We start from the raw sequence: 26,813 nt of genomic DNA on the forward strand, positions 1-26,813 counted from the left end.
GATGCCATAAGACCTGGGTGTGTCCTGATCTCCAGGTAAAGGGTGGGGACAGAGGTCACTAAAGAAGTTTCAGGAGAAAGTTGGAAAGGATTTTCCTTCTTAGCTAGGAGAAAGGGAGTGGGTACAACAGAGTGGATGGGGAGACGTGTGCGGAGAGGAGAGGGGTTTTTTGAGCAGCCTTGGAGAAGCTGCTCACAGTTTAATCTGATGTTAAAATAAAGTGCTTTGCCTGAATTTCTAGGTATGGAAGAAGAGAAAGAGAAGCCTAAATTGGAATGAGAGCTAAGTCTAAATGAAAGAGCTGGATTGAGCCACCATTGAGGACTCTTACCCCCTGGGCATTGGCAATACAGGAGAGGAAGCAGCAAAGAAAGCAGTGGGATTCACCTCGGCCTCTCTGCCCCAGAGCGGGGGGCACCTTTATAGAGAAGCTTATATACGAATAGGATACAGTTATTTCCAAAATAACTTGCCCTCATTATGTTTTAAAGAAGACTTTCCAAAGTCATTACTGATAATAACATCTTTTTTTTTTCCTCTTCTAGTTTTTAAAACTAAAATTGGTCATTGGATTTTAATTTTTGCAATTGTGATTCCATTTAATTGAGGAAGAATACAACTCGGTTGTGTTTCTTGTTGAGAAATACGTGAAAATCAAAGGGATAGATGTAAAGCAAGGCATTTGCGTATTGAGTCCTGCAGGTGGCTGGATAAGGACCCTGGACCACAGGGCAAGTCTGGAGGAAATATGCTGGATGTTCTGTATTGCAATAATGTCACCATTGCCTCAAACAGGCAATGTTAGTAATAATCACATGAAGTTAGTCAAAACCTAAGTGTATCTGGATCTCATGACTTAATCTTGTGAAACTTTTCATATATGCAAACAAACCTTAATAAAGACCAAGTAACCCCAATCTGATGCATGGTGTATTGAACATTGGTGTCTCCTCTCTTATTTTGTTTCTATTACCTCTTGAAAATGGGTTTACTGAACATAGGTCTTAATAATTTTCTGATTTTAAAAATGTGTATCTTTTAAAAAAATTTTTTGAATATTTATTTACTTTTGAAGGGGGCGGGCAGAGAGAGGGAGACACAGAATCCAAAGCAGGCTCCGGGCTCTGAGCTGTCAGCACAGAGCCTGACGTGGGGCTCAAACTCACGAACCATGAGATCACAACCTGAGCTGAAGCCAGACACTTAGCCAGCTGAGACACCAGGGTACCCCAAAAATGTGTACCTTTTTTGATAAATCTAAAAAGAATAATTTTTTTAATTTAATTTACAAAGTCTTTGACCATAATTATTTTAAAATAATACTAATGCAGAACATGGAGTAGAGAACACATAAAAATAAATCTTAGAGAAATGTAAGGAAAAACTAATCAAAATAAAAGCAGAAATTAAGTAAGACAGCAGGAAAATAACAGTGGAATTGATACATAAGTAAGTTGATTAATAAATACAGTATTTCACCTATACAAATATCATTAAAATATGCACACTAGAGAGAGAAATACAAATACTTGGCAATATAAACAGTATGAAACAAATTAATTATAAAAATAAACTTTATAGCTCTATGGCAACAAATTCTTAGTCCAATGAAATGTGCAATTTTCAAGTAAATGGATTCAATAAGAACTGGAAAGCTGTAATAGACTGATATTCACGGGAGACTTTTTTTAAATGTTCAGATAACTATCTCCAAAAAAGGAGTTGGGTCCAAAGTGTTTTATGAGCAAGTCCTTGAAAACTTTCAAGTAACAACCCTCATGTTATTTAAACTGTTCCAAGATTACAGAATGATGAAACACTTCCCAAATTATTTATCAAAGTTAATATAACCGTCAAAATAAAGCCAATGTAGCAAAATAAAAATTTTCATTCGTTTTAACTAAGGTATCAGCAACATAAATCCAGTACTATATAAATAATTTTTCAAAACTGAATAAGATTTACTCTAAAAATTTAAGGATGGCTTAATACTAGGATTTTTATTCAAAAACATTCTCAATAAAATCATCCCCCTTCATCTGCAGGGGCTACCTTCCAGGACCCCCAGTGGGTGCCCAAAGCCATACATAGTACCAAACTGTATATATACTATGTTTTTTCCTCCACATATATGCCTATGATAAAGTTTAAATTTATAAATTAGGCACAAGAGATTAACAGCAATAATAATAAAATAAAACAATTATAACAATATACTGACATACAAGTTACGTGAAATCTTATTACTGTACTCACCCCTTCTCGTGATGGATGTGAGGGCATGAGGTGAGGTGAATAACACATGACTGTGGGTAACTGAAATATGGAAAGTACAACTATGAATAGTGAAAACTCAGATAAGTGGGGGACCACTCTAATGCACAAAAGAAAAAAAATTACATGATTCTCTCCATAGTTGCCCCAAACCATTTGGGAAATTTTAAGTTATTTCTGATAATAACATTAATAATGTAAAAACATGCCATATCATGAGATATTCCCTTTTAAGGTCAGAAATAAGATAATGAGAGTTGTGGCCAATATGGTGGAGAAGTAGGGGGAATCCATACTTCCCGGGTCTCTCAAACAAAGACGTGTAGAAGCCAAAGGACTTTGAACACCAGAGCCTGGGAGGAAAAGAGATTTGAATCCACTAGGAAGAAAATGGGGAAGCTGGAAAAAAGATAGGTGGGTAACTGTGAACTAGGGGAGATAAAAAAAAAAAAAAAAAAGGCCCCGTGGGCACGGAGGAGAGGGACCCCCTTCTGCAGAGAGACAAAGGGAAGAGAAAGCGGGTAGGGAAGTGCAGGACCGTAGCTGGACAGAAAGACCTCGGATTGAGACTGAGAGGCATCTGATCTCTAACTGCGGGGCTTTCTCTGGACTGGGGCGGGCTCCCTATTCGCACACCTGGGGAGGAGGGGCGCCAGCCCTGGGTACTGTGATAGGTCAGGGCTCAGTCCGCAGCTGGAGAAAGTGGTTCCCTCCCTGGAGGGCTGCGCGATAGCACAGAACCTGCCTGTGTCCGCCACCCCGGGCGCAGTGGCTGGGCTGAGGGCTCAGTCTACAGGGAGGAAAAGGTGGCCGTTTCCCTGGAGTGCCGTGGGAAAAGACAAAGCCTGCCTGCGTCTGCCACCCGGGGGGCTCCCGGGGAAGACAGCGGCTCAGTCCACAGTAGGAGAAGGCGGTCCTCCCTGAAGTGTGGGGGGCACAGACAAAACCAGGAGACCACATATCACCACACTGAGAGGGGCTTCTCCAGCGCCAGAGCGCGCAGAGCAGGACTTTGAATCCTAGCCAAGCGCAGGGTCAGGGGAATTGGCGGAGCAAGAAAGAACCACCCTGTCTGCGCCCACCGAGTGAGGACGACTCAAACTGAGCCCACCGGGTTGGCTCCGTGGAGAAGAGACTGAGGGATCACCTTCCCCCCCCCCCCCAACCAAGGCGGGGCCTCAGGGATCACTCCCCCGCCCATAGTGGAGGTGGGTCCACATTACGCCAAACCACGCCCCCTTGCACTGGGTAACTGCGTAGCCACCAGATGGGCCCAGACCCGGCAGACAGCTACTCCCAACAAGCGGTGCAGCATTGCCTGGATTAACTCTAGGTCAACTCTGGATATATAAATATATTCTACTCCCCCTTTCTCCTCCTTATCTCTTCCCTCCCCTAGGCTGGTTACTCTGGTTATTGGTCTCTCTAAACAGACATATTTAATCCATTGTCTTGATAACATGTTCTACACCTCCTTCTTTACACTCCTTTCTCTCTGGAATAATCAAGCCATACAGTTTCTCTGTCTGGGTAACTTTATCTTCGTTTCATTTTCCCTGCCTCCTTCTTGAATTTCCCTTCTCTCTCTCCGGATTAAGCCTTTTAGTCTCTCTGCCTAAATCAATGTTTATTTTTTCTACCCCCCTCCATGCATTTCTCTCCTTGTATGTGCTCTTCCATCAGCACCGCCTCCACCCTCTTTACTTGTAGTTGGTGTTTTTGGGTTTTTTGTTTCTAGTCTTTAGTTTTTTGTTTGTGTTTATTTGTTTGTGTTATTCGTGTGTTTGCGTGTTTTTGTCTCCTGTTTGTCTATCTGTTTTCCTTTACAGGGCTACTCCAAGGAACAAATCAAAGCACACCTGGTGGAGGGTCCAAAATATTGCTATGAGTAGGGTAATAAAATAACCAAAGTCACAACAACAGAGAGCATAACAATCTCTGAAAAAACACCTCCTGAAGGGCCAGGCTCTGGACAGTGTATGACCCTCTTTCAATATAGCAGTGCTCACAGGTGCAGAGTACACAAACTTTTAAAACGCATAAGGGACAGAAAACTAGACAAAATGACGAAACAGAAGGATTCTCCTCAAAAGAAATTCCAGGAAGTAGCGACAGCTAACGAATTGATCAAAACCTGATCTGGGGAAGGAAATAGGCATTGAAATCCAAGAGGCACAGAGAACTCCTTTCAGACATAACTTGAATCGATCTTCTGCATGACATATCGTAGTGAAACTGGCAAAATGCAAGGATAAAGAGAATTCTGAAAGCAGCTAGAAATAAATGGGCCTTAACGTACAAAGGTAGACACATAAGGGTAGTAGCAGACCTATCTACTGAAACTTGGCAGGCCAGAAAGGAATGGCAGGAAATCTTCGATGTGATGAACAGAAAAAATATGCAACTGAGAATCCTTTACCCAGCAAGTCTGTCATTCAGAATAGAAGGAGAGATAAAGGTTTTCCAAAACAAACAAAAACTGAAGGAATTCATCACCACTAAACCAGTCCTACAAGAGTTCCTAAGGGGGAATCTGTGAGTGAAATGTTGCTGGGATCACAAAGTATCAAAGACACCAGTACAAGCATGAAACCTAAAGATAACACAATGACTCTAAACCCGTATCTTTCAATAATAACACTGAATGTAAATGGACTAAAGTCTCCAACCAAAAGACATAAGGTATCAGAATGGATAAAAAAAAAAAAACAAGACCCATCTATTTGCTGTCTACAAGAGACTCATTTTAGACCTGAGGACACCTTCAGATTGAAAGTGAGGGGATGGAGAACTATCTATCATGCTACTGGAAGTCAAAAGAAAGCTGGAGTAGCCATACTTTCATCAGACAAACTAGACTTTAAATTAAAGGCTGTAACAAGAGATGAAGAAGGGCATTATATGATAATTACAGGAAGAGCTAACAATTATAAATGTCTATGCACCGAATTCAAAAGCACCCAAATATATAAAACAAGTAATCACAAACATAAGCAACCTTATTGATAAGAATGTGGTAATTGCAGGAGACTTTAACACTCCACTTACAACAATGGACAGAATATCTAGACAGAGAATCAATAAAGAAACAAGGGCCCTGAATGATATATTGGATCAGATGGACTTGACAGATATATTTAGAACTCTGTATCCCAAAGCAACAGAATATACCTCCTTCTCGAGTGCACATGGAACATTCTCCAAGATAGATCACATACTGGGTCACAAAACAGCCCTTAATAAGTATAAAACAACTGAGATCATACCATGCACACTTTCAGATCATAATGCTATGAAACTTGATATCAACCACAGGAAAAAGTCTGGAAAGCGTCCAAAAGCATGGAGGTTAAAGAACATCCTACTAAAGAATGAATGGGTCAACCAGGCAATTAGAGAAGAAATTTCAAAATATATGGAAACAAATGAAAATGAAAATACAACAATCCAAATGCTTTGGGATGCAGTGAAGACAGTCCTGAGAGGAAAATACATTGCAATCCAGGCCTATCTCAAGAAACAAGAAAAATCCCAAATACAAAATCTAACAGCACACCTAAAGGAAACAGAAGCAGAACAGCAAAGACACCCCAAACCCAGCAGAAGAAGAGAAATAATAAAGATCAGAGCAGAAATAAACAATATGGAATCTAAAAAAACAGTAGAGCAAATCAATGAAACCAAGAGTTGGTTTTTTGAAAAAATAAACAAAATTGATAAACCTCTAGCCAGGCTTCTCAAAAAGAAGAGGGAGATGACCCAAATAGAAAAAATCATGAATGAAAATGGAATTATTACAACCAATCCCTCATAAATACAAGCAATTATCATGGTATACTATGAAAAACTATATGGCAACAAATTGGACAACCTGGAAGAAATGGACAAATTCCTAAGCACCCACAGACTTCCAAAACTCAAACAGGAAGAAATAGAAAATTTGAACAGACCCACAACCAGTGAAGAAACTGAATCAGTTATCAAAAATCTCCCAACAAATAAGAGTCCAGGACCAGATTGCTTCCCTGGGGAATTCTACCAGACATTTAAAGCAGAGATAACACCTATCCTTCTCAAACTGTTCCAAAAAATAGAAAGGGAAGGAAAACTTCCAGACTCATTCTCTGAAGCCAGCATTACTTTGATTCCCAAACCAGACAGCGACCCAGCAAAAAAAGAGAACTACAAGCCAATATTCCTGATGACTATGGATGTAAAAATTCTCAACAAGATACTAGCAAATCGAATTGAACAGCATATAAAAAGAATTATTCACCATGATCAAGTGGGATTCATTCTGGGCTACAGGGCTAGTTCAATATTCACAAATCAATCAATGTGATACATCACATTAATAAAAGAAAAGATAAGAACCATATGATCCTGTCAATCGATGCAGAAAAAGGATTTGACAAAATTCAGCATCCTTTCTTAATAAAAACCCTCGAGAAAGTCGGGATAGAAGGAACATACTTAAACATCATAAAAGCCATTTATGAAAAGCCCACAGCTAATATCATCCTCAATGGGGAAAAACTGAGAGCTTTCCCCCTGAGATCAGGAGGACAACAGGGATGTCACTCTCACCGCTGTTGTTTAACATAGTGTTGGAAGTGCTAGCATCAGCAATCAGACAACAAAATGAAGTCAAAGGCATCGAAATTGGCAGAGATGAAGTCAAGCTTTCACTTTTTGCAGATGACATGATACTATACATGGAAAACCCAATAGACTCCACCAAAAGTCTACTAGAACTGATACATGAAATCAGCAGTCGTATGATACAAAATTAATGTACAGAAATCAGTTGCATTCTTATACACTAATAATGAAGCAACAGAAAGACAAATAAAGAAACTGATTCCATTCACAATTGCACCAAGAATCATAAGATACCTAGGAATAAACCTAACCAAAGATATAAAAGATATGTATGCTGAAAACTATAGAAACCTTATGAAGGAAATTGAAGAAGATACAAAGAAATGGAAAAACATTCCGTGCTCATGGATTGCAAGAATAAATATTGTTAAAATGTCAATACTACCCAAAGCTATCTACACATTCAATGCAATCCCAATCAAAATTGCACCAGCATTCTTCTCGAAGCTAGAACAAGCAATCCTAGAATCTGTATGGAACCACAAAAGACCCCAAATAGCCAAAGTAATACTGAAGAAGAAAACCAAAGTGGGAAGCATCACAATTCTAGACTTTAGCCTCTACTACAAAGCTGTAATCATCAAGACAGCATGGTATTGGCACAAAAACAGACACATAGACCAATGGAATAGAATAGAGACTCCAGAATTGGACCCACAAATGTATGGCCAACTAATCTTTGACAAAGCAGAAAAGAATATCCAATGGAAAAAAAAAACAGTCTCTTAACAAATGGTGCTGGGAGAACTGGACAGCAACATGCAGAAGAATGAAACTAGACCACTTTCTTACACCATTCACAAAAATAAACTCAAAATTGACGAAGGACCTGAATGTGAGACAGGAAACCATCAAAACCCTAGAGGAGAAAGCAGGAAAAAAACCTCTCTGACCTCAGCCGCAGCAATTTCTTACTTGACACAACTCCAAAGGCAAGGGAATTAAAAGCAAAAATGAACTATTGGGACCTCATGAAGATAAAAAGCTTCTGCACTGCAAAGGAAACAATCAACAAAACTAAAAGGCAACCGATGGAATGGGGAAAGATATTTGTAAATGACATAACGGATAAAGGGCTAGTATCCAAAACCTACAAAGAACTCACCAAACTCCACACCCGAAGAACAAATAATCCAGTGAAGAAATGGGCAGAAGACATGAGTAGACACTTCTCTAAAGAAGACATCCAGATGGCCAACAGGCACATTAAAAAGATGCTCAACATCACTCCTCATCAGGGAAATACAAATCAAAACCACACTGAGATACACCTCACGCTGATCAGAGTGGCTAAAATGAACAAATCAGGAGACTATAGATGCTGGAGAGGATGTGGAGAAACGGGAACCCTCTTGCACTGCTGATGGGAATGCAAAGTGCTGCAACCACTCTGGAAAACAGTGTGGAGGTTCCTCAAAAAATTAAAAATGGATCTACCCTATGACCCAGGAATAGCACTGCTAGGAATTTACCCAAGGGATACAGGAGTGCTGATGCATAGGGGCACTTGTACCCCAATGTTTATAGCAGCACTTTCAGCAATAGCCAATTGTTTTATGGAAAGAGCCCAAATGTCCATCAAGTGACGAGTAGATAAAGAAATTGTGGTTTACATACACAATGGAATACTACGTGGCAATGAGAAAGAATGAAATACGGCCTTTTGTAGCAACGTGGATGGAACTGGAGAGTGTGATACTAAGTGAAATAAGCCATACAGAGAAAGACAGATACCATATGGTTTCACTCTTATGTGGATCCTGAGAAACTCAACAGAAGACCAGGGGGGGAGAGGAAGGCGAAAAAAAAAAAAGTTACAGAGAGGGAAGGAGGCAAACCATAAGAGACTCTTAAATACTGAGAACAAACTGAGGGTTGATGGGTGGTGGGGGAGAGGGGAAGGTGGGTGATGGGCATTGAGGAGGGCACCTGTTGGGATGAGCACTGGTTGTTGTATGGAAAGCAGTTTGACAATAAATTACATTTAAAAAAAAAGAAAGAAGATAATGATATCCATGACACTTCCACTATTACTCTTCTGAGGTCTTGGAGAATGTTACGTCTGGCATCAAATAAGTTATATTTTGACCTGGAGTGAAAAAGATCTATGTTAAAGTTTTATGTAACTATAGAATTGATATTATTAATGGAAAAGAAAATTGAATGTTTTAAGAAAAAGCAGAAAATGGGGAAAGCCACCATTTTTTTTAATGTTTATTTTGTTTTTGAGAGATTGACACAGAGCATGAGTGAGGGAGGGGCGGAGAGAGAGGGAGACACAGAATCCGAAACAGGCTCCAGGCTCTGAGCTGTCAGCAACGAGCCCAAGGCAGGGCCCAACGAACTGTGAGATCATGACCTGAGCCAAAGTTGAATGCTTAACCAACTGAGCCACCCAGGTGCCCTGAAAGCCACCATTTAAAAGGAAACTATTTCTCCAGATGACTCTCAGGAGAGGAAACCTGAAGGAGTGGAATATTTTTTAGGACTCTTTGGGACAATTCCTCTGGTGACCATGTGACTATCCCTCTGGTCTAGCAGATAACACTTTCACTTTACTCACCAAAATGACACCCAAAGAAGTTGATGCCTGTGGTCTTCAGATATAAAGCTAATTTGACTTAAGTACCTTGCCACAGTCTTGGATTTATGCATCACCGCTATGTTTGAAATACAATTATGTGATCGTATTTGGGGTTGGGTTTGGTTTACTTGTGATGGATCATTTCTGCTTTAGGAACCCCAGCCCCTGAACCCTGGCCAAGCTTCTACAGGATGCCCAGGGCTGTCTCTGCAGATGCAAGGAACGCGCTGAGACATGCCTACCCCCGGTAATGTACCCCCTGACCCATCACAGAAACTCCGTTTACCCTGGAGCAGAATCCATCGCGATGAGTCTGCTGCCTGCCATGTAATCACAGAGTGATGAGAAAGAAGTTAGAGATTTCTCGCTTTGGCTTGCAACCTCCCACTTTCTCCCACCCGTTCTCAGGAGGATGCTTGTGCTTTACTCTCTTCTCTGTGTATGTCGGTGAAGACTGATCTACCATCCACCATATCAGGGGGGAATGTGCTTTGAGCTCCAATTTTGGAACAAGAAAATTAATAATTAACTAATGCAAATTAACAGAGGAACATTTTAAAAAGACAAATTGTACCAAAGAAGCAGAACAATGGAAAGCTTTTCAACTTATTTTACTTAATATACCCCTCAAAATAAAGCCAAAAGAGCACCAAATTTCACTTATGGTAGATAAAATACTGGCACCATAAATCTAATACTATAAGAAAATTACAATTTTTCATGACCAAATAATGTATACTTTTCTCTTGAGAGACTTCTTAAAAAGACAAAATGGAAAGATATACTAAATTGTGAAAAAGAACATTCTATTCTTAAAGATGCCATTCCTTCCTGGCATCTTTATAAGTACTATATATTTTAATTATAATCCAAAAATTTATAATTTATAAGTACTATATAACTCCATTCTAAAATTGCTAACTTTTTTTAACTTAACAGAAAAATAAATCAGTAAAAGTAACAGAAAAATCTTGAGAACACATAATTAAAGCATACTTGCGTCACTAAAACATATTACAGGGAAGCCTGGGTGGCTCAGTTGGTTAAGGGTCCAACCAAAGCTTGACCTCAGCTCATGATCTCACGGTTCATATGTTTGAGCCCCACAAGGGATTCTGCGCTGTCAGTGCAGAGCCTGCTTGGGATTCTGTCTCTGCCTCTCCCTCACTCTGCTCTCTCTCTCTCTCTCCCTCTCTCTCTCAAAATAAATAAACAAAATAAAAAAAAAACTTTAAAAAACATATTATAAAATATTATAATTAAATAATAATTAAAATAATGTGGTATGGCTCAACAATGGAAAGAAAAATCAGCAAAATATATATATACATATATATTTAGCAATTAATAAAATGACATTTCAAATCAATAAGAGCATAGTAAATGATTGAATGAAAATGAATACTAGTTGGTAAAAACGAAAAAGCTGCATTTCTTCCTTAAAACTCACACACATAAAACACACACACATACAATTTCAGATAGATTAAAGGATGAAATATAAGAAAAAGGTATGAGAGGGGTGCCTGGGTGGCTCAGTTGTTTAAGTGTCTGACTTCAGTTCAGGTCATAATCTTGCGGTCTGAAGTTTGAGCCCCACGTTGGGCTCTGTGCTGACAGCTCAGATCCTGGAGCCTGCTTCAGATTCTGTGTCTCCCTCTCTCTCTGCCCCTCCCCTGCTCATGCTCTCTCTCTGTCTCAAAGATAAATAAAAACATTAAAAAAATTTTTTTTAATAAATAAACGTTAAAAAAATTACAAAGAAAAAAGTATGAGAAATGAAGGAAAATACAGATGAATATCTGAGATCCTACATTAGAGACACATAGAAAAAAGTACCTACATATTATACATAAATATATATTAGGAAATTTAATATTATATACAGTTGACCCTGAACAACCCAGGTTTGAACTGCATAGGTCCACTTAGATATGGGTTTTCTTCAGTAAATACAATACCGTACTACAAATATATTTTCTCTTCCTTATGATTTCTTAGAACATTTTCTCTTCTCTAGCTTCCTTTATTTTAAGACTACAGTATATAATACATGCAACATATAAAATATGTTACTTGACTGTTTATGTTTTCGGTAAGGCTTCCAGTCAACAGTAGGCTATTAACAGTGAAGTTTTAGGGGAGTCAAAAGTTATACATGGATTTTCTATGGTGTGAGAGGTCAGCACCCCTAACCCGACATTGTTTAAGAGTCAATTCTATAATATATGTGAGGAAATGAAATATAAATATATATTAGGAAATTGAATATTATATATAATGTATATGAGAAAATGAAATGTAATATATATTAGGGAATTGACTCTGGTCTGGCAGCTGATATCCTGTGAAGTTATTGAGAGAAAACTATCTAAGGTGTATTCAAGACAATGATATTTCTTTAAATAAGAAATCTGGAGGAGAACCAGGCTGGGGTGGGGTTTGATGATGAACTTGACTTTGGATTTTTACAATGTAGATCCAGGGCTATTTCAATGAAATTGTAGGGACAGAATCTAGATTCCAGAGAATTGAGGAATTATTGGCATTAGTGGATGGTAAAGCAGTAGCGAGAGCAGTCACAGATGACTACTTGAAAAACAAAACTTACACAGTAGCACACAGGCTCCATGGGGAATGTGAACCCAATGTGGATATTGTTGGTTTGTGACTCTTCTGTGTTAGCCTTAGGAGGGAACACCTCTCCCACTGTCACAGGAAACAAACTGAAAGAGACAAATGTCCTTGGAAGTGCGTTTGCTGGACAAAAGACAAAGCTTACAGACTTCTTTTTGATGGTTTTAGTGGCTGCAATTTTCCCCTCCAAGAATTGCCTGAAGAGAGAAACAAAGAACAGAGGACGGGGTTCAAGCTATTACCTATTTACCTTGAGAAGAGTGGCAAAGACTGTGAAAACATGGAAGGCTTTCTAGCCCACACTGACGGCCCAAGAGAGGGTTGAAGATCACAAATTTACCTTGTGGGATTTCCTCCAAGAAAACTCAAGAGGCCAGGCAGAGTAAAGAAGCTCAAAGTATAGGTGCCACAGGGGCACTGGGTGCCTCAGTTGGGTGAGCGTCTGATTCTTGATTTTGGCTCCAGTCATGATCTCACGTTTCGTGAGTCCGTGCCCTGCATCAGGCTTGCTGCTGTCAGCACAGAGCCTGCTTCAGATCTTCTGTCCCCCTCTCTCTGCCTCTCCCTTGCTCACACTCTCTCTCTCAAAAATAAAAAAAATAATAATAAAAATAAAAATAAAGAAGTATAAGTGCCACAAAAGGACAAGCAGGTGAGAGTCAGGGTATTGGCAAGAGTGGTTGGAAAGATGAATCATGGGGTCTAGAAGGAACTGAAGAGGAAAGAAGTAGGACAGACAATGGGACACAATAAAAGGGTCCAGAAATTGGCAATCTCCGTAAAGTTGGAGAAAAGATCTATCAAGGAAATGAAGGCAATAGACAGACAGGAAGTCATGATCAGAAACTAACTCTTGGTGTGCGCCTGGGTGGCTTAGTTGGAAAGCCATCTGACTTCTGCTCAGGTCATGATCTCACTATTCATAAGTTCAAGTCTGACATCAGGTGAGCTTGAGCCCTGCTTCAGGTGAGCCTTGTTTTTCTCTCTCTTTCTCTCTCCCTCTCTCTCTGCCCATCAGTCTCTTGCACCCTCTCTCTAAAAATAAATAAACAAACAAACTGTTGGAGTTTAACATTTTAGAGGTACGTGAAATTACACTATTTCTTGCTTTTTTCATTAATATAATGTGGTAGTAAGGGCCCCAAAGGATGTCCACATCCTAATCACCAGAGCCTTTGAATATGTTACCTTTCACAGCAAAAGGGACTTTAAGGTGTGATTAAGTTAAGGGTTTTGAGATGTGAGGGTTACCTTGGATTATCCAGTGTACCCGATATAATTACAAGGGCCCTTATAAGAGGGAAGCAGGAAGTCCCACTGAGAGAAAGAAATGTGACCATGGTTGCAGCAGTTGGAGTGAAGAAGGGCAAAGATTGCAGAAGTTCAAACAGGCAAGGAAATGGATTCTTCTCCTGGAGTCTCAAAGAGAATTCCACCCTACTGATACCCTGACATTAGGACTTCTGACCTCCACAGCTGTTTGGTAATAAATGTGCCACTAAATGTGTGGTGATTTTTTTTTTTAACAACAGCAATAGGAAACAAATACATATATTATCATTAAGCACTTTTACATATTTATATGGGCTATTTTGCATTACGCTAACACACACACACACACACACACACACACACACACACACACACACAGGAATAGCCACAAAGTAATATCCAAAACTCCTTTTTGTGACTCTCCAGTAATTGAGTGACCAACACTTATCTCACTAAGCCAAACCACTTACCCTATGCTGACAAGCCAGTCAAAGTCATTCACACTCATCTGATTTATTGATATAGAAGAGCTGAAGATGATTGAAGAAGTCCCCATGGAAACCCTCAAAGACATTTGGACACTTTCATGCCGACTCATCAGCTGGGCAATGAAATTTTTGAGACAGATGACCTTAATTTCAAGTACGATTCAAAGTATTTGGAACTAAAAACAAATGCCTATACTTGCCACAGGGAGATTTGCCAGGAGGAGAGGTGGGCATCTTATGGCCAAGCTTTATTGAAAAAACAAACAAACAAAAAACCCCACAAATATATATATATTTTTTTTCAGTTTATTTATTTACTGTGAGAGAGAGAGAGAACAAGCAGAGGAGGACAGAGAAACAGGGACAGAGAGAATCCCAAGCCGGCTCTGCACTGTCAGTGCACAGCCTGACATGGGGCTGGAACCTACGAACTGTGAGATCATGACCTGAGCTGAAACCAGGAGTCGACACTTAACCAACTGAGCCACCCAGGTGCCCTGAAGAAATACATTTTTAAAGCTTCAGCCAAATCAATCCTTGCAGTAAAATTTTCTCAAGGGATGGGGCGCCTGGGTGGCTCAGTCGGTTGGGTAGCCAACTACAGCTCAGGTCATGATCTCATGATCTGTGAGTTTGAGCCCCGCATCAGGCTCTGTGCTGACAGCTCAGAGCCTGGAGCCTGCTTTGGATTCTGTGTCTCCCTCTCTCTCTGCCCCTTCCCTGCTTGCTCTCTGTCTCTCTCTCTCTCTCTCAAAAATAATAAACGTTAAAAAAATTTTTGTTTTAATAAAAAAAAATTTCTCAAGGGATATTTGCAAGCTGTAAAATCAAACACAATAAAAGCTTTTTTTTAATGCTACCTCTGGTTTTACATACATGCACAAGCATATTGATCCATCTGGTAGAGTAGTCTCAACATAGATACGTGCCAAGAAAAAATCATTTATTTTCAAGCAACTCTAAATGTTCTGGGTCCTCAAACCTACACCCTGCGTAGGCCAGACCTCTTATTTCTACATCTCATTCAGGTTTAATATTTAATCCCATGATTTTTGAAATCCAAACTGTCAAAACTCCCTCTACCTCTCTGTCTTCCTTGCGCCTGGAGAAGAGGGGGGAATGATCTATGCTTACACAGCAAATGACATCAAAGCTGGCAAGTCCCTCCTCTGCCTCCCAGCCCAACACCAAGGGGCTGGAATCAAGTATTTGAGTGGGGATGAAATTGTCAGCTCATCAGGCAGCTCCACGGGGCCCACCCTTATGCAGTTTCCCTGTCCTCTTCTCCCCTATTACCAAGGCTAATCCACCCAAAAGTCTCTGCTTCTGGCAAAGCCCAGCTACCTTTCATGGCAAGCACTCATCAATCCTTGCCAAGCCAAGGGTGGGAACACAGGCTGCCCTGGGGCAGGCTCTCTCACTGCTCCATCAGCAACACCAAATGCTCTGTCAGCTCAGCGGCACACAACCCTACCCCCACCCCCACACAGTTCTTACTGAGGGTGGAGGAAACTTGGGAAACACTGATTTCAACACAAGAGGGTGGAACAAATAGAAACTTCCCTGCTCCCTGCTTCCCAGGCTCTCCAACAAGGAAAGGGAGGGAGAAGGTATTGTTACTACTTCAACAACCTTCCTTCAAAGGTTTAATATCCTTGCCCCCTCTGTGTCCTTTATTCTATAAAGACGGAAGGAATGAGGGTTAAGAAACTGGTTCTGCTGGATGTCTTCTGTTAGCAAATCTCACAGTGTGGGACTGGCATCCGGAAGACATTCCTCTGAACTTAAAAGGTGAGACACTTGGCAAGATTTATCCTGAAACATGGATTCTAGTTGGCAGTTTCAGGGAAGCACAAATGTCCCTCATCATCCCTTTACACTGTTTCTATATATATAAATTTTGTATTCCAGTCATCATTAATTTTGGAATTTTTTATATTACAAAGTGTTTTTCCAAAAACAGATCCCCAATGATGTGCCTCTGAGAAATGAGTTTTCCATTTAACCTGGCTCAGTTTGAAACTATAATCTTGGCACTTGTTGTTATAATTCAGGAGGTCAGTATCTTGATTTCAACAGCCCAGTTGAAACTTGGGGCTAAACTCTGAGAACTAAGCGTAGAAGAGATAAGGGGAGAAAGCCCCAGAATAAATAGAATTTGCATTTGTAATAAATAAATAGAAATAAATAGAAATCTGCAACATTTATTCTGTAGTCAGAGCAGAATAAGCAAAACTGAAAGAAAGGATACTGTGTCTAGGGAGTTTCTGCCTCCTGTCATGAAGAAGTGATAGGGTCTGGAATTATCTCCCTCCACAACTGTAAACTAGAAATGATCGGTAAAACAAAAACATTCGTTTTCAGACTTTGGTCAACATAAATGCTTAGGACTATGATCCCTGAAGAAAGGGAAATAAACTCTGTGTGCCCTATGATCACCCTGGCTTTCTGCCTAGAGGCAATTTCCAGATCATCACACTGGGAGGGAAGGCCCAAACAAAGCCCAGTGGCCTCACTGACTTAAGGAGCCCAAAGTTCAGGGAGACTGAGGTGACCAGAGTTTGTGGAGTAGATCACTGGACACACACAAGGGAGTTAAGAAGCGAAGGAGCTCCAAAAGTCGGCATGGAGTCCCCTCAGTCTTTGGCTGAATATCAATCTTCACATGAATAAGGTGAAGCTTTACAGTTTGGGATAAAGAACAATTACTGAATGGCTATAATCTGAATAAATCCAAGAGCTCACATAAAACCGGGAATAATTCATGTTCCCACTGGCCAAAGTGAAGAGGCCTCATTGAATAGACAGGACATTCAGAAGGGTCAAGGGATAGTCACAGTTTTTGAGTAAAGGTTACTCAAGACCCACTCTTCAAAAGCTTTTTGAAAAGCTTCAAAATTACTAAACTGATCCTCAGGAGATTAACTGGTCACCAGAATAAAGCACAACACTCTGTAAGGAAGAGAAAAAAAAAAAAAAAATCTTGCACAAACACTCTATAGAGGAGGGAAGAATATACTAGGAGGCCAACATTACCCTGATATCCAGTACTGACTGCCTTTAGACTCAAGCAAGCAGGGGCCTTGCTCTGGCATGTTATGCCCCAGGGAGCCCCATACTTCAGAGTGCCCTCCCCAAGATATTCTAATTCCCCCTCTGGTGACTGGGATCGGTTGAAACTAGCAATACCATCTGGGTAGAGTGCCTTGATCTTAGACTAGTACCTCTCCATCATGGTCCCATAATATCCCTTCTCTGACCCTCTACCCTTCACCTAGTATCAACCATATGCCCCAATTTTCTCAGGGATTCATACCTATGGGTATTCAAACCAGGACCCCATTGTAAGGTTCTAGTTCCAGGACAGATGCCTGGCAAGCAGATTGCTGGCACAATACAGTTTTTGTGGGATCATGATAGATTGGGCCTCCAGAATGGTACTGACATGCTGATTTTAAGCCTCTCCCACTTATGACAGACATGTAGCAAGTTTAGGTTTCTGGGCTACTAAGAGTTCACTGCCAACTCTTGGGTTCAAGCTGCATATTGGGGCCTATACCTCGACTCTTACCCATCTACATTCTGACTGCGGGGCTGCCCATAATCACAGCACCTAAAGGCAGCAGGTGTCTTTCACCTGTAATGGTGAGAATGCTCTACCCTATGCACTTCCCACAGCCATGTTGATCACCCAGTCCCCTCTGTTGGCTCTGCAGACACGTCAGCAGTCCTCAGAAGTGGTTGTACATGTCTCCTCTGGAGGTTTTGAGATCCTTGCTCTGCAATACCCGTTGCCCTTCAGATTGATGTTCTCTCTCGCCTCTAATTGGTGTGGTCATCCTACCACAAGATGGCTGTAGGTCACCAGATGATCGGTGGACCTTTCATGTACGAATGGGACTGCCCTTCTTGCTCTACCTGTAGTCTTCCTCACATTATGCCCCCTGCCAGTGGCAGTGTGTGGAAAGCAGAAGTGTGGTCAACGTAGAGAAAGATCACGTTCTAGAAACGCACCTATTAGAGTCTAAAGACTTCTACATTTATGCTATAAAGTTCCAAACAGTAAATTTAATATGACCAGAGAATGAAATATCATTCACATTTCCCTGCACAATTTGGGTAAGACCTGCATTTGCGGTCATCATCAACAAAGTATAGTAATAACTTTTACTGTGTCTCTTTGGAAGCTAGTATTCATGGGTGGTAGATGGACAATGTGGCATCATGAGTAATGATGTAATCAACATTAAGTAAGTGGCAGGACAGAATTTCAGAGGTAAGATGATCTATGTTGTTCCCATAGAAACAGGTTCCGGCTTTATGAGTGATAATAGCATTGCTACATTTTCTCTAGAAGGCAGATAGGAAATAAGCCAGAAGCAATACCTTTGATGATAAAGAACTGAAAGAAATGGGTTTTGGTCCTAAATAGGAAGAGGTGGACACTGCAAAGAAACTTCCTGAGCACTGATTAAACAATAAAAAAAATGCTTAAGTACCTCTTTTTATTTCTTCGTTATACCTGACAGAGTCCCATGGACTTTATGGTACATTGGTAATCAAATTGTTTATATAGACAAAGGCCTGGCCAAAAATATTGTCTGCAGCCCCACACACCCTAGCGACATTTCAGCTGATGTCAAAAGCAAACACAACAAGCAGAATAGAAATCTGCAGGCCAGTATCCCTCAAGATCATAAACGCAAAATATCCTAGCAAAACATCAGTAAGTTGAATCCAGCAACATGTAAAAAGGATAATACACAACAAATAAGTGGAGTTTATCCCAGTTACACAAACTTCATTTAATATTATAGAAAGTGACATCCAGAAGGCGGTGCCACAAAGCTTGGGGTTGAAAGGAATAACAAAACATGCTATTAATCATCATCCTCTTCCAAAGTAGCTGGGTGAAATTTCTTGTACCAATGACAGTCATGAAAAAGATGCCAGTTCCCAAAGTGAGTCTGACATCACACAAAAATCATCTTTTACATCAGCTGACACTGGGAATTCAAGATCTGCTTTACCAAGTTACACAGGCACTCAGACTTCTCCTGGGGATATGGAACTTGATCCAAAGGCCACTGAAAAAGTCCAGGCAATGTTCACAGCCATTGACGAGCTCTTGTACAAGCAGAAGTTGAGTGTGCATACTAAGAGTCAAAGGAAGAGTGTCAACAATGGACACGAAGCTTTCCTCACCTCAGGATTCTGGGTAGGCAGATAGTCACTCCAAGGGAAGGGTATGGACTGTATCCTAGATCCCCTTCTGTTGTTTCAGTTTCACATGAGACAACACTTTCTCAAGAAAGAGATTTTACTATATTTGGTATTAGGGGAAAGAAGTTACATTTTGCATCTTCTTATGCTCATAAAGCATCTTCCATTGCCAAATCCCCTAGTGTGTATTCTATGGAAAATAAGACTGTATAATCTCCTCTGACAGAATAATAGAGGAACATCTAGCATTCGACCACACTAACATGGAAGAGAGGTTCCAAGGAAAGAAATTACAAGCATCTCCAGAGAAACAGAAATTAGGGTACCCTCCCATTGCTTCATTTTACTGCATGAAAGAGGACGTCCTTGCTTATGTGTTTGACTATGTGTGGAGCAAGGTTCTGAGCTGTATGGAGGAGTTGACACATAGCCATTGGGAGGGATTTGCTTCTGGGGCCACAGAAGGAGAGAGAGAGAGAAGATGGTAGAAAACTTATTTGAAGAAATAATAGCCAAACTTCTCAGGACCAAGACATCCAGGCCCAGAAATCACAGAGAACCTCAAACATGATGAACTTAAGGAAGTCCACACAATAATTAAAAGGCAAAAATGAAATCAGCAAATATGATATCATATACATAAAACATGAAGGAGTAAAAATCTAGTGCTGTTAGAATATGTTCAAACTTGGGGCGCCTGGATGGCTCAGTCTGTTGAGCGTCCGACTTCGGCTCAGGTCATGATCTCGCAGTTCCTGAGTTCAAGTCCTGCATCAGGCTCTGTGCTGACAGCTCAGAGCCTGGAGCCTGCTTCAGATTCTGTGTCTCCTTCTCTCTCTGCCCCTTCCCCGCTCATACTCTGTCTCTCTCTGTCTCTAAAAAATGAATAAACGTTAAAAAAAATTAAAAAAAAAAAAAGAATGTGTTCAAACTTAGGCAACCATCAACTTAATATAGACTACTGTATATACGGGGATGTTATAGATGAACCTTATGGTAACCACACTGACAACCTATGACAGATTCACACACACAAAAGAGAAAGGAATCCAAAAATAACAATAATGGAAGTCATCAAACCACAAGGGAAGACAGAAAAAAAAGAAGGAACAGGGAAGGATGCAAACAAACATAACCAGAAAACAATTAACAAAATGGCCATAAGTACATACCTATCAATAGTTACTTTAAGTAAATGAACTAAATGAGCCAATCAAAAGAAATTTGGTGACTAGGGGTTACTGGTAGCTCAGTCGGTTAAGTGTCCAACTTCAGCTCAGGTTGCGGTCTCACGGTTCGTGAGTTTGAGCCCGGCATCAGGCTCAATGTTGTCAGCACAGAGCCTGCTTCAGATCCTCTGTCCCCCTCTGTCTCTGCCCCTCTTCTACTGGTGCTCTCTCTCAAAAATAAATACATAAATAAAAGGAAAAAAATTATAGAAATCAAACATGATTTTAGCAAGATAGAAGAGAAAAACTACACAATAATCTAAATCAATGCAGGAAAAATATCTGACAAACTTAAATATCTACTCATGAAAGCCTTTGATACCTGGCAGAGGGGCCTTTCCGATTCTGGTAGTGGGCTGGTTCATGATGGGGCACTTACTATGCATCATTCCTGAACAGGCGGGTGACAGTGGCTGAGGGAAGATTGGAGACATCGTAAAGGGCCCACCAGTGGTCAGTGGCAGTGCTAGAACGCAAATGTTGTCCTGTCTGTCTCTAGACAACATCACTTTCCCCACACCACAGTGTCTCCTATAAAGAATGGTTAACTTCACTGAAGGAAACTTACATTTAGTACTGGTAGAGAAAAATAAGACAAAAATTAATCACAATCTTTGCTAACAACAAAATTATATTTGTTTTGTATATTGAGTGTATTTTTAATTCCTGAGTATATTTTCAAGACATGGATTCAACATGCACACATTGCTATTCTTTTTTTTTTTTTTCTATAATGGAATCAGAAGCAATAGAGTTCTGTGGGACAGCAGATTAAACAATTTTGAAGAACTTCTTTAAGAAAGAGAATTAGCGGGGGAGCGCCTGGGTGGTTCAGTCAGTTAAGCATCCGACTTCGGCTCAGGTCATGATCTTGTGGTCCGTGATCTCAAGCCCCACGTCGGGCTCTGTGCTGATAGCTCAGAGCCTGGAGCCTGTTTCAGATTCTGTGCCTCCCTCTCTCTCTGACCCTCACCCATTCATGCTCTGTCTCTCTCTGTCTCAAAAATAAATAAATGTTAAAAAAAATTAGAAAAGAAAAAAAAGAAAGAAAGAAATTAGGGGCACCTGTGTGGCTCAGCCAGTTGAGTGTCTGGCTCTTGCTTTCAGCTTCGGTCATGATCTCATGGTTCATGAGATGGAGTCCCGCATCAGGCCCCATGCTCACAGCACAGAACCTGCTTGGGATTCTCTCTCTCCCTCTCTCTCTGCCCCTCCTCCACTTGCACTCTCTCTAAAAATGAGTAAATAAAAAAAAAAAAAGAGAGGGGCACCTAGGTGGCTCAGTCAGTTAAACGTCCAACTTCAGCTCAGGTCACGATCTCGCGGTCCGTGAGTTCGAGCCCCGTGTCGGGCTCTGGGTTGATGGCTCAGAGCCTGGAGCCTGCTTCCGATTCTGTGTCTCCCTCTCTCTCTGCCCCTCCCCCGTTCATGCTCTGTCTCTCTCTGTCTCAAAAATAAATAAACGTTAAAAAAATTTTTTTTTAAAAAGAGAGAGAATTAATATACATGAAAAATTAGATACAAACATGAACATTTAATCCCAAGAAATCACTAATTTTACAAAGCTGACAAATAACCACAAATAGAAAATCCAGAAAAGTAACAAATACGACTATTCATTAACTGCCCACCTCAACTCTATGCTACTTTGGCCTTTTTTAGCTCGTACTGTTTGTTTTTGTGATATGGTCTTCAATGGAGAAAATAGAAAGATAATTTACTTTTTCCTCTAGCATCATCAAATGAGCTTATTATTAATGAAGATGAATAAAACATGTAACTTCACACAGAGATGAACTGTGGTCTGTATGGTCTGTGCCCTATGAACACAGATATCCTTATAAATTCTATTTCCCCAATTCCCATTAAAAAGGAAAACAAATGGTGTGTCTATATTTGTATGCACTGCATTATTGATCATATTGATTATATTCCTGTAGGAGAGAATTCCAGACCAAAAGCAAGGCATGGTGGCCTCTACTTGAGCAACATCCAAATTATGATATTTCTCTCATCTTCTTCTACCCCCTTCCCCCATGACTTGGTTCAATGTGGGGAGAGGGCTGCAAGGTCCCCTGCTGTGGAATCTAACTCAGTTCCTCTCCAGCTTAGAGGCTCCTCACTTGCTCGTGACAGGGACCAGGGATGCCCAACTACATCCTCTCTCAAACAGTTCCTGTCACATGTTTGGACAGAGGATTTTTGCATAGAATATCAAATTCTTGTCCTCAGCTCCCTGTGCCCCTCCATCCTTGTTATCTGGGCTTGGGCAGAGTCCCAGAGAACACAGGAAGATATTTAATAAATAGAAGCTGGAAACACTTGGATTGTCACCCATGAAGTGTCACCATCCAGTGGGACCAAATCTTAGTCAGGATTCTCTTCAAGTAGATGACTCCAAATGCACTTTAAAGTTTTAGAGTTGTTTAATTTTTTGCAGGTCATGTTCCCTGAATTAATTTCTTGCTATACAATCTAATTCTTTTTTTTGTTTGTTTTTTTAAAATGTTTTATTTATTCTTGAGGGAGAGAGAGATAGAGCATGAGTGGGGACGGGGCACAGAGAGAGGGAGACACAGAATCCGAAGCAGGTTCCAGGCTCTGAGCTGTCAGCACAGAGCCTGACACGGGGCTCGAACCCACGAACCGTGAGATCATGACCTGAGCCGAAGTCGGATGCTCAACTGACTGAGCCACCCAGGCGCCCCTATACAATCTAATTCTTAACGAAAGAGTTGTTTGGGACTCAGTGTTCTATTATTGTAACATCAGTTAAGACTATGACCAGGAGAAAACAGCATTTCTCCGCAGGAAGGTCTGAGCGTCAGGCTCTCTCCAAGCTAGCTGTGTAGGGATGTAGATGTGAGCCCTGTAAACTGGGGAGAGCTGTTCACGTCCCTAAAAGTAGTTGTTTTTTAATCTGCAATATACTCTTTCAAGCAGTAAAGGGGAAAATTATCAAATCCATATTCCAGGTACCTCTCCTTCTTGCCTTCTCACCCAGGACTAGAATCTGCTTTATTTACTGTGTGCTTTCTCTTGATTTATTTAGGCATGAAATTCTAATGGCTTAAAAGTAACATGGGATATATACATACTCTTTTGTATGTATCAAAAGTTACATTTAAAAAGACAATACAGAGGCACCCGGGTAGCTCAGTCAGAGGACCCTTGATTTTCACTCAGGTCATGATCACAGGGTCATGGGATTGAACACCACGTCGGGCTCACACTAAGCATGGAGACTGCTTGAGATTCTTTCTCTCTCCCTCTCTCTCTGCCCCTCCCCCCCCCATTCTCAATCTCTCTCTCTCAAATAAAAACAATTAAACTTAAATAAATTTTTTAAAATTAAAAAAATAAAAAGATAATACAGGAAAAATAACTGGGGGATGGCCCTGGCATGGATTCGTGTATTAAAAGTGGCTGTGCACTATTCACTTCTCTCCGTGGGCCCCCTCTCCTCATGCCCCACCCCTATTCTCCACAGGAACCCCTTTCCTCCCTTTCATAGATTTCTGGCCATTTTCTAGCAAGTCGGTTTCTTAACTCATTATTTTTGCCCATGTATCAGCCTTCAGCCCCTTCTCTTTATTTCTGTCTCCTTCCCCACCCCCCTCAACAATCTTCATTCTGTCTCCTTTGAAACAGTAGGTTTCATAACCTCAATGGGGAGTGGTGAACACTCCCCACCACTGAGAGGCTTGATCCCTTTTATGCAGAGAAATGACAGGCAAGGAGGCTTGAGACAAGGGTGTAGGCATGGGGATAGAGCGGAGCTGGGATTCTGCCAGGCCCCCTGCTGACCTCGAACACTGTTCTTTTGTGCCCGCCCTCATAGGGGGCATAGAAATGGAAAGTACCAGTCCCAGGATACTGGAAGTATTACTGTTAAATTGTTTGATGATTGTTAGGAGATTAACATATTGATTGTTGCCACAGACCCCCAAACTCTGGATCTCCCCAAGATCCTTCAGCATTCCCTCATTCCTGTCACTGTCCCAGCCATGGCCCTTCATGTGGTGAAAAGGAACAATCATGATAGAAAGCAGAAACAAGAAAAGGCAGAATCGAACAGAATAACAATGTTCATGGCCTCTGTGACAACTTCCCAAGTTAACCTTCCTAAAGCTGAAAGAAAACTATTCTGTCTGAAGCAAAAAGGGAATGAATAGCAGGCTCAAATAGCATAGTGCTTAAGATGTCAAGCTGCATAATCAAGACAGGCATGGCATGGACCCCCAGCTCTGCCTTTCATTGGCTGAGAGACCTCATCATTAACCCCTCTAAGTCTCAGTGTTCTCTTCTGGAAAGTGGAGATAATAACTTCCCCTTCCTCATAGACACAAGGCATGCACAGATGTGCCACAGACATGCAATGAGACAGCTATAAAGCGCTTGACCTGGCCCAGAATAAGAATAAGAGGTAGAAACTGGTACTACTCTTTCAACACAATGTGGTAACCCAAAGGGCAAACTAGAACTAGAAGATACTTGCCACGCTTCAAGAACTTACAATCTAATCAAGAGACAAAATTCAAAGAAAAGATAAATAACAATACAATTCAGGAAAAAGTCAGTGTGATTATAGACCGTAGCCATTGCAGGAGACCAGAAATTTGCAAACCCTGAGGAAGGGTGTCAAAATGCTACAAAAGGCACAGAGCTTTCATTTAACTTTAAGTAATCAGTAATTTGGGGGCCCTAAGTGGCTCAGTTGGTTAAATGTCTGACCTCAGCTCAGGTCGTGATCTCACAGTTCGTGGGTTTGAGCCCCAAGTTGGGTTCTGCACTGACAGTGTGGATCTTGCTTGGGATTCTCTCTCTCCCTCTCTCTCTCTCTCTTTCTGCCCCTCCTTTCTCCCATCTCTCTCTCTTTCTCAAAAATAAACATTAGAAAGAAAAGAAATCAGTAATTTTTAATATAAAAGCAATTCCTATACTATCTTCATCATCCTCCAAGTCCAGAGACGGTGGGAAATTACACAAGATTTTGGAGGACACAGTCTGTGACTACACATATTGAAGTTGGCCTGAGTCTTAGTCCTTTGCCCTAATGGCCACGGCTGTCCTATCCAAAGGGAACACTGGAATAAGCTCTCAATAAGATCATTGTGGAGAGGGCCATGAAGTTGCCTCTGCCTCATGATCTTAGGCATCTTTCAGGGACAGTCAACCACTGGTCACAACAGCTCCTATTACCTATATTTTTTAGGTGGTCTTCAGTCTAATCATCCACAGGTCAAGGCCACCTTTCCGATACTCCCATATAACCATGTCCTCCACTCATGTTGCCCACAAGGACTAATCAAGACCCAAGGATGAAAACAACCTTTTTTCCATCAAACAAATATTTAATTGTTAATAATTTAGCATACTAACATATTAAAAATCTGATTAAGAAAAAAAAAGAGCAGCAGAAAGCACAAACGTATCTGTGTAATGAAAAAGCCAATTACACTGCAGTGTAAAAAGAAAGCTCAACATTCTAGGTCATAGGTGTCAGTTTCCTTGAGCAATTATAAGAGGCCCTTATGTGGCTTTCAGCAAGCAAGACCATGTGGCTCTGGAAAAATGAGGCTCTCCATACTCAGGGCATCTGGCAGAGATCTAGTGTAGACAGACACTGGGGTTGCTCTGTACTCTCTGCTTCTATCATAGCCAATCTCTGTACCTCAGAAGTAAGTCAAAGTAGAGGAATAAGAATCCTCAGCTGACGGAAGGAAAAGAAGGAACTCATCAGTACATGGTTTAGACAAGCCTAGTACAGATCAGAATTCGTGCAGGGACACTCTGGCATTGTCAGGTTAAACATATAGACAATGGCCAGAAGTGGCATGGTGATGGCCACTCAACATGCCTGTCTCCTGAATCACACTGGCTGCCCCCTTGCCTGGTGTACCAAGATTCCTCCCATCTTTCTTCAGTGATGGATCTGCTTTTTGTTCTACCATATCTCATGGTTCTTCGTTTTTGGTTTGTTCTCATTCTGTACTTGGTATATTTCCTAGTAGCATCCTAAAGAATGATAAATGGAAATTTTCTGAGATCTTGTTTGTCTGAAAGCAGAAAATTTATTTTATCTTCACAGGTCAGTGAATAGTTTGAGCCAGCATAGAATTCTGGGTCAGAAAGTATTTTCCTTCAGAATCCTGTTATCTTCTGGCTTTATATCATTTAGCCTCAGTGTTGCTTTGAGAAGTCAAAAATCATTCTGATTCCTGATATTTTGAATGTGTCTGATACATATCAGAGATTCTCTGTTTGTAGAATCTTCTTTTCATCCCCAACATTACTAAATTCCATGATGATATGCATTGGAATGTATCATTTTCATTTATATTGTTGGACAGAGATTCTTTTCAAACCCCTTTTAATTAAGAGACCTGTGTCTTTCAGGCCTAGGAAATATCTTGAATTATTTATTGTTAATTTCTTTCCTTC

General features: G+C 40.8%; 1 protein-coding gene and 1 long non-coding RNA gene across 22 annotated transcripts in view; one reads left to right on the top strand and one right to left on the bottom strand.

Annotated features, from left to right (window-relative positions):
• AIG1 (androgen induced 1) overlaps positions 1-917 on the top strand; it is a 245,402-nt gene extending 244,485 nt beyond the window's left edge. For all 5 annotated transcript variants that reach the window (XM_086708032.1, XM_086708034.1, XM_086708028.1 and 2 more), the window contains one exon: positions 242-917. In XM_086708032.1, the coding sequence (XP_086564158.1) occupies positions 242-279 (38 nt within the window). In that variant the 3' untranslated portion in view covers positions 280-917. The remainder of the gene's footprint in view (positions 1-241) is intronic.
• Positions 1-26,813, bottom strand: part of LOC147581259 (uncharacterized) — a 169,760-nt gene that overhangs the window by 116,541 nt on the left and 26,406 nt on the right. For all 17 annotated transcript variants that reach the window (XR_015251597.1, XR_015251598.1, XR_015251600.1 and 14 more), the window contains exon 3: positions 2,257-2,316. This is a non-coding gene — a long non-coding RNA (uncharacterized LOC147581259). The remainder of the gene's footprint in view (positions 1-2,256; positions 2,317-26,813) is intronic.

The sequence above is a fragment of the Puma concolor genome, chromosome B2 (assembly GCF_028749965.1).
Source record: "Puma concolor isolate L17-30 chromosome B2, mPumCon1.1.hap2, whole genome shotgun sequence".
NCBI lineage: Eukaryota > Metazoa > Chordata > Mammalia > Carnivora > Felidae > Puma > Puma concolor.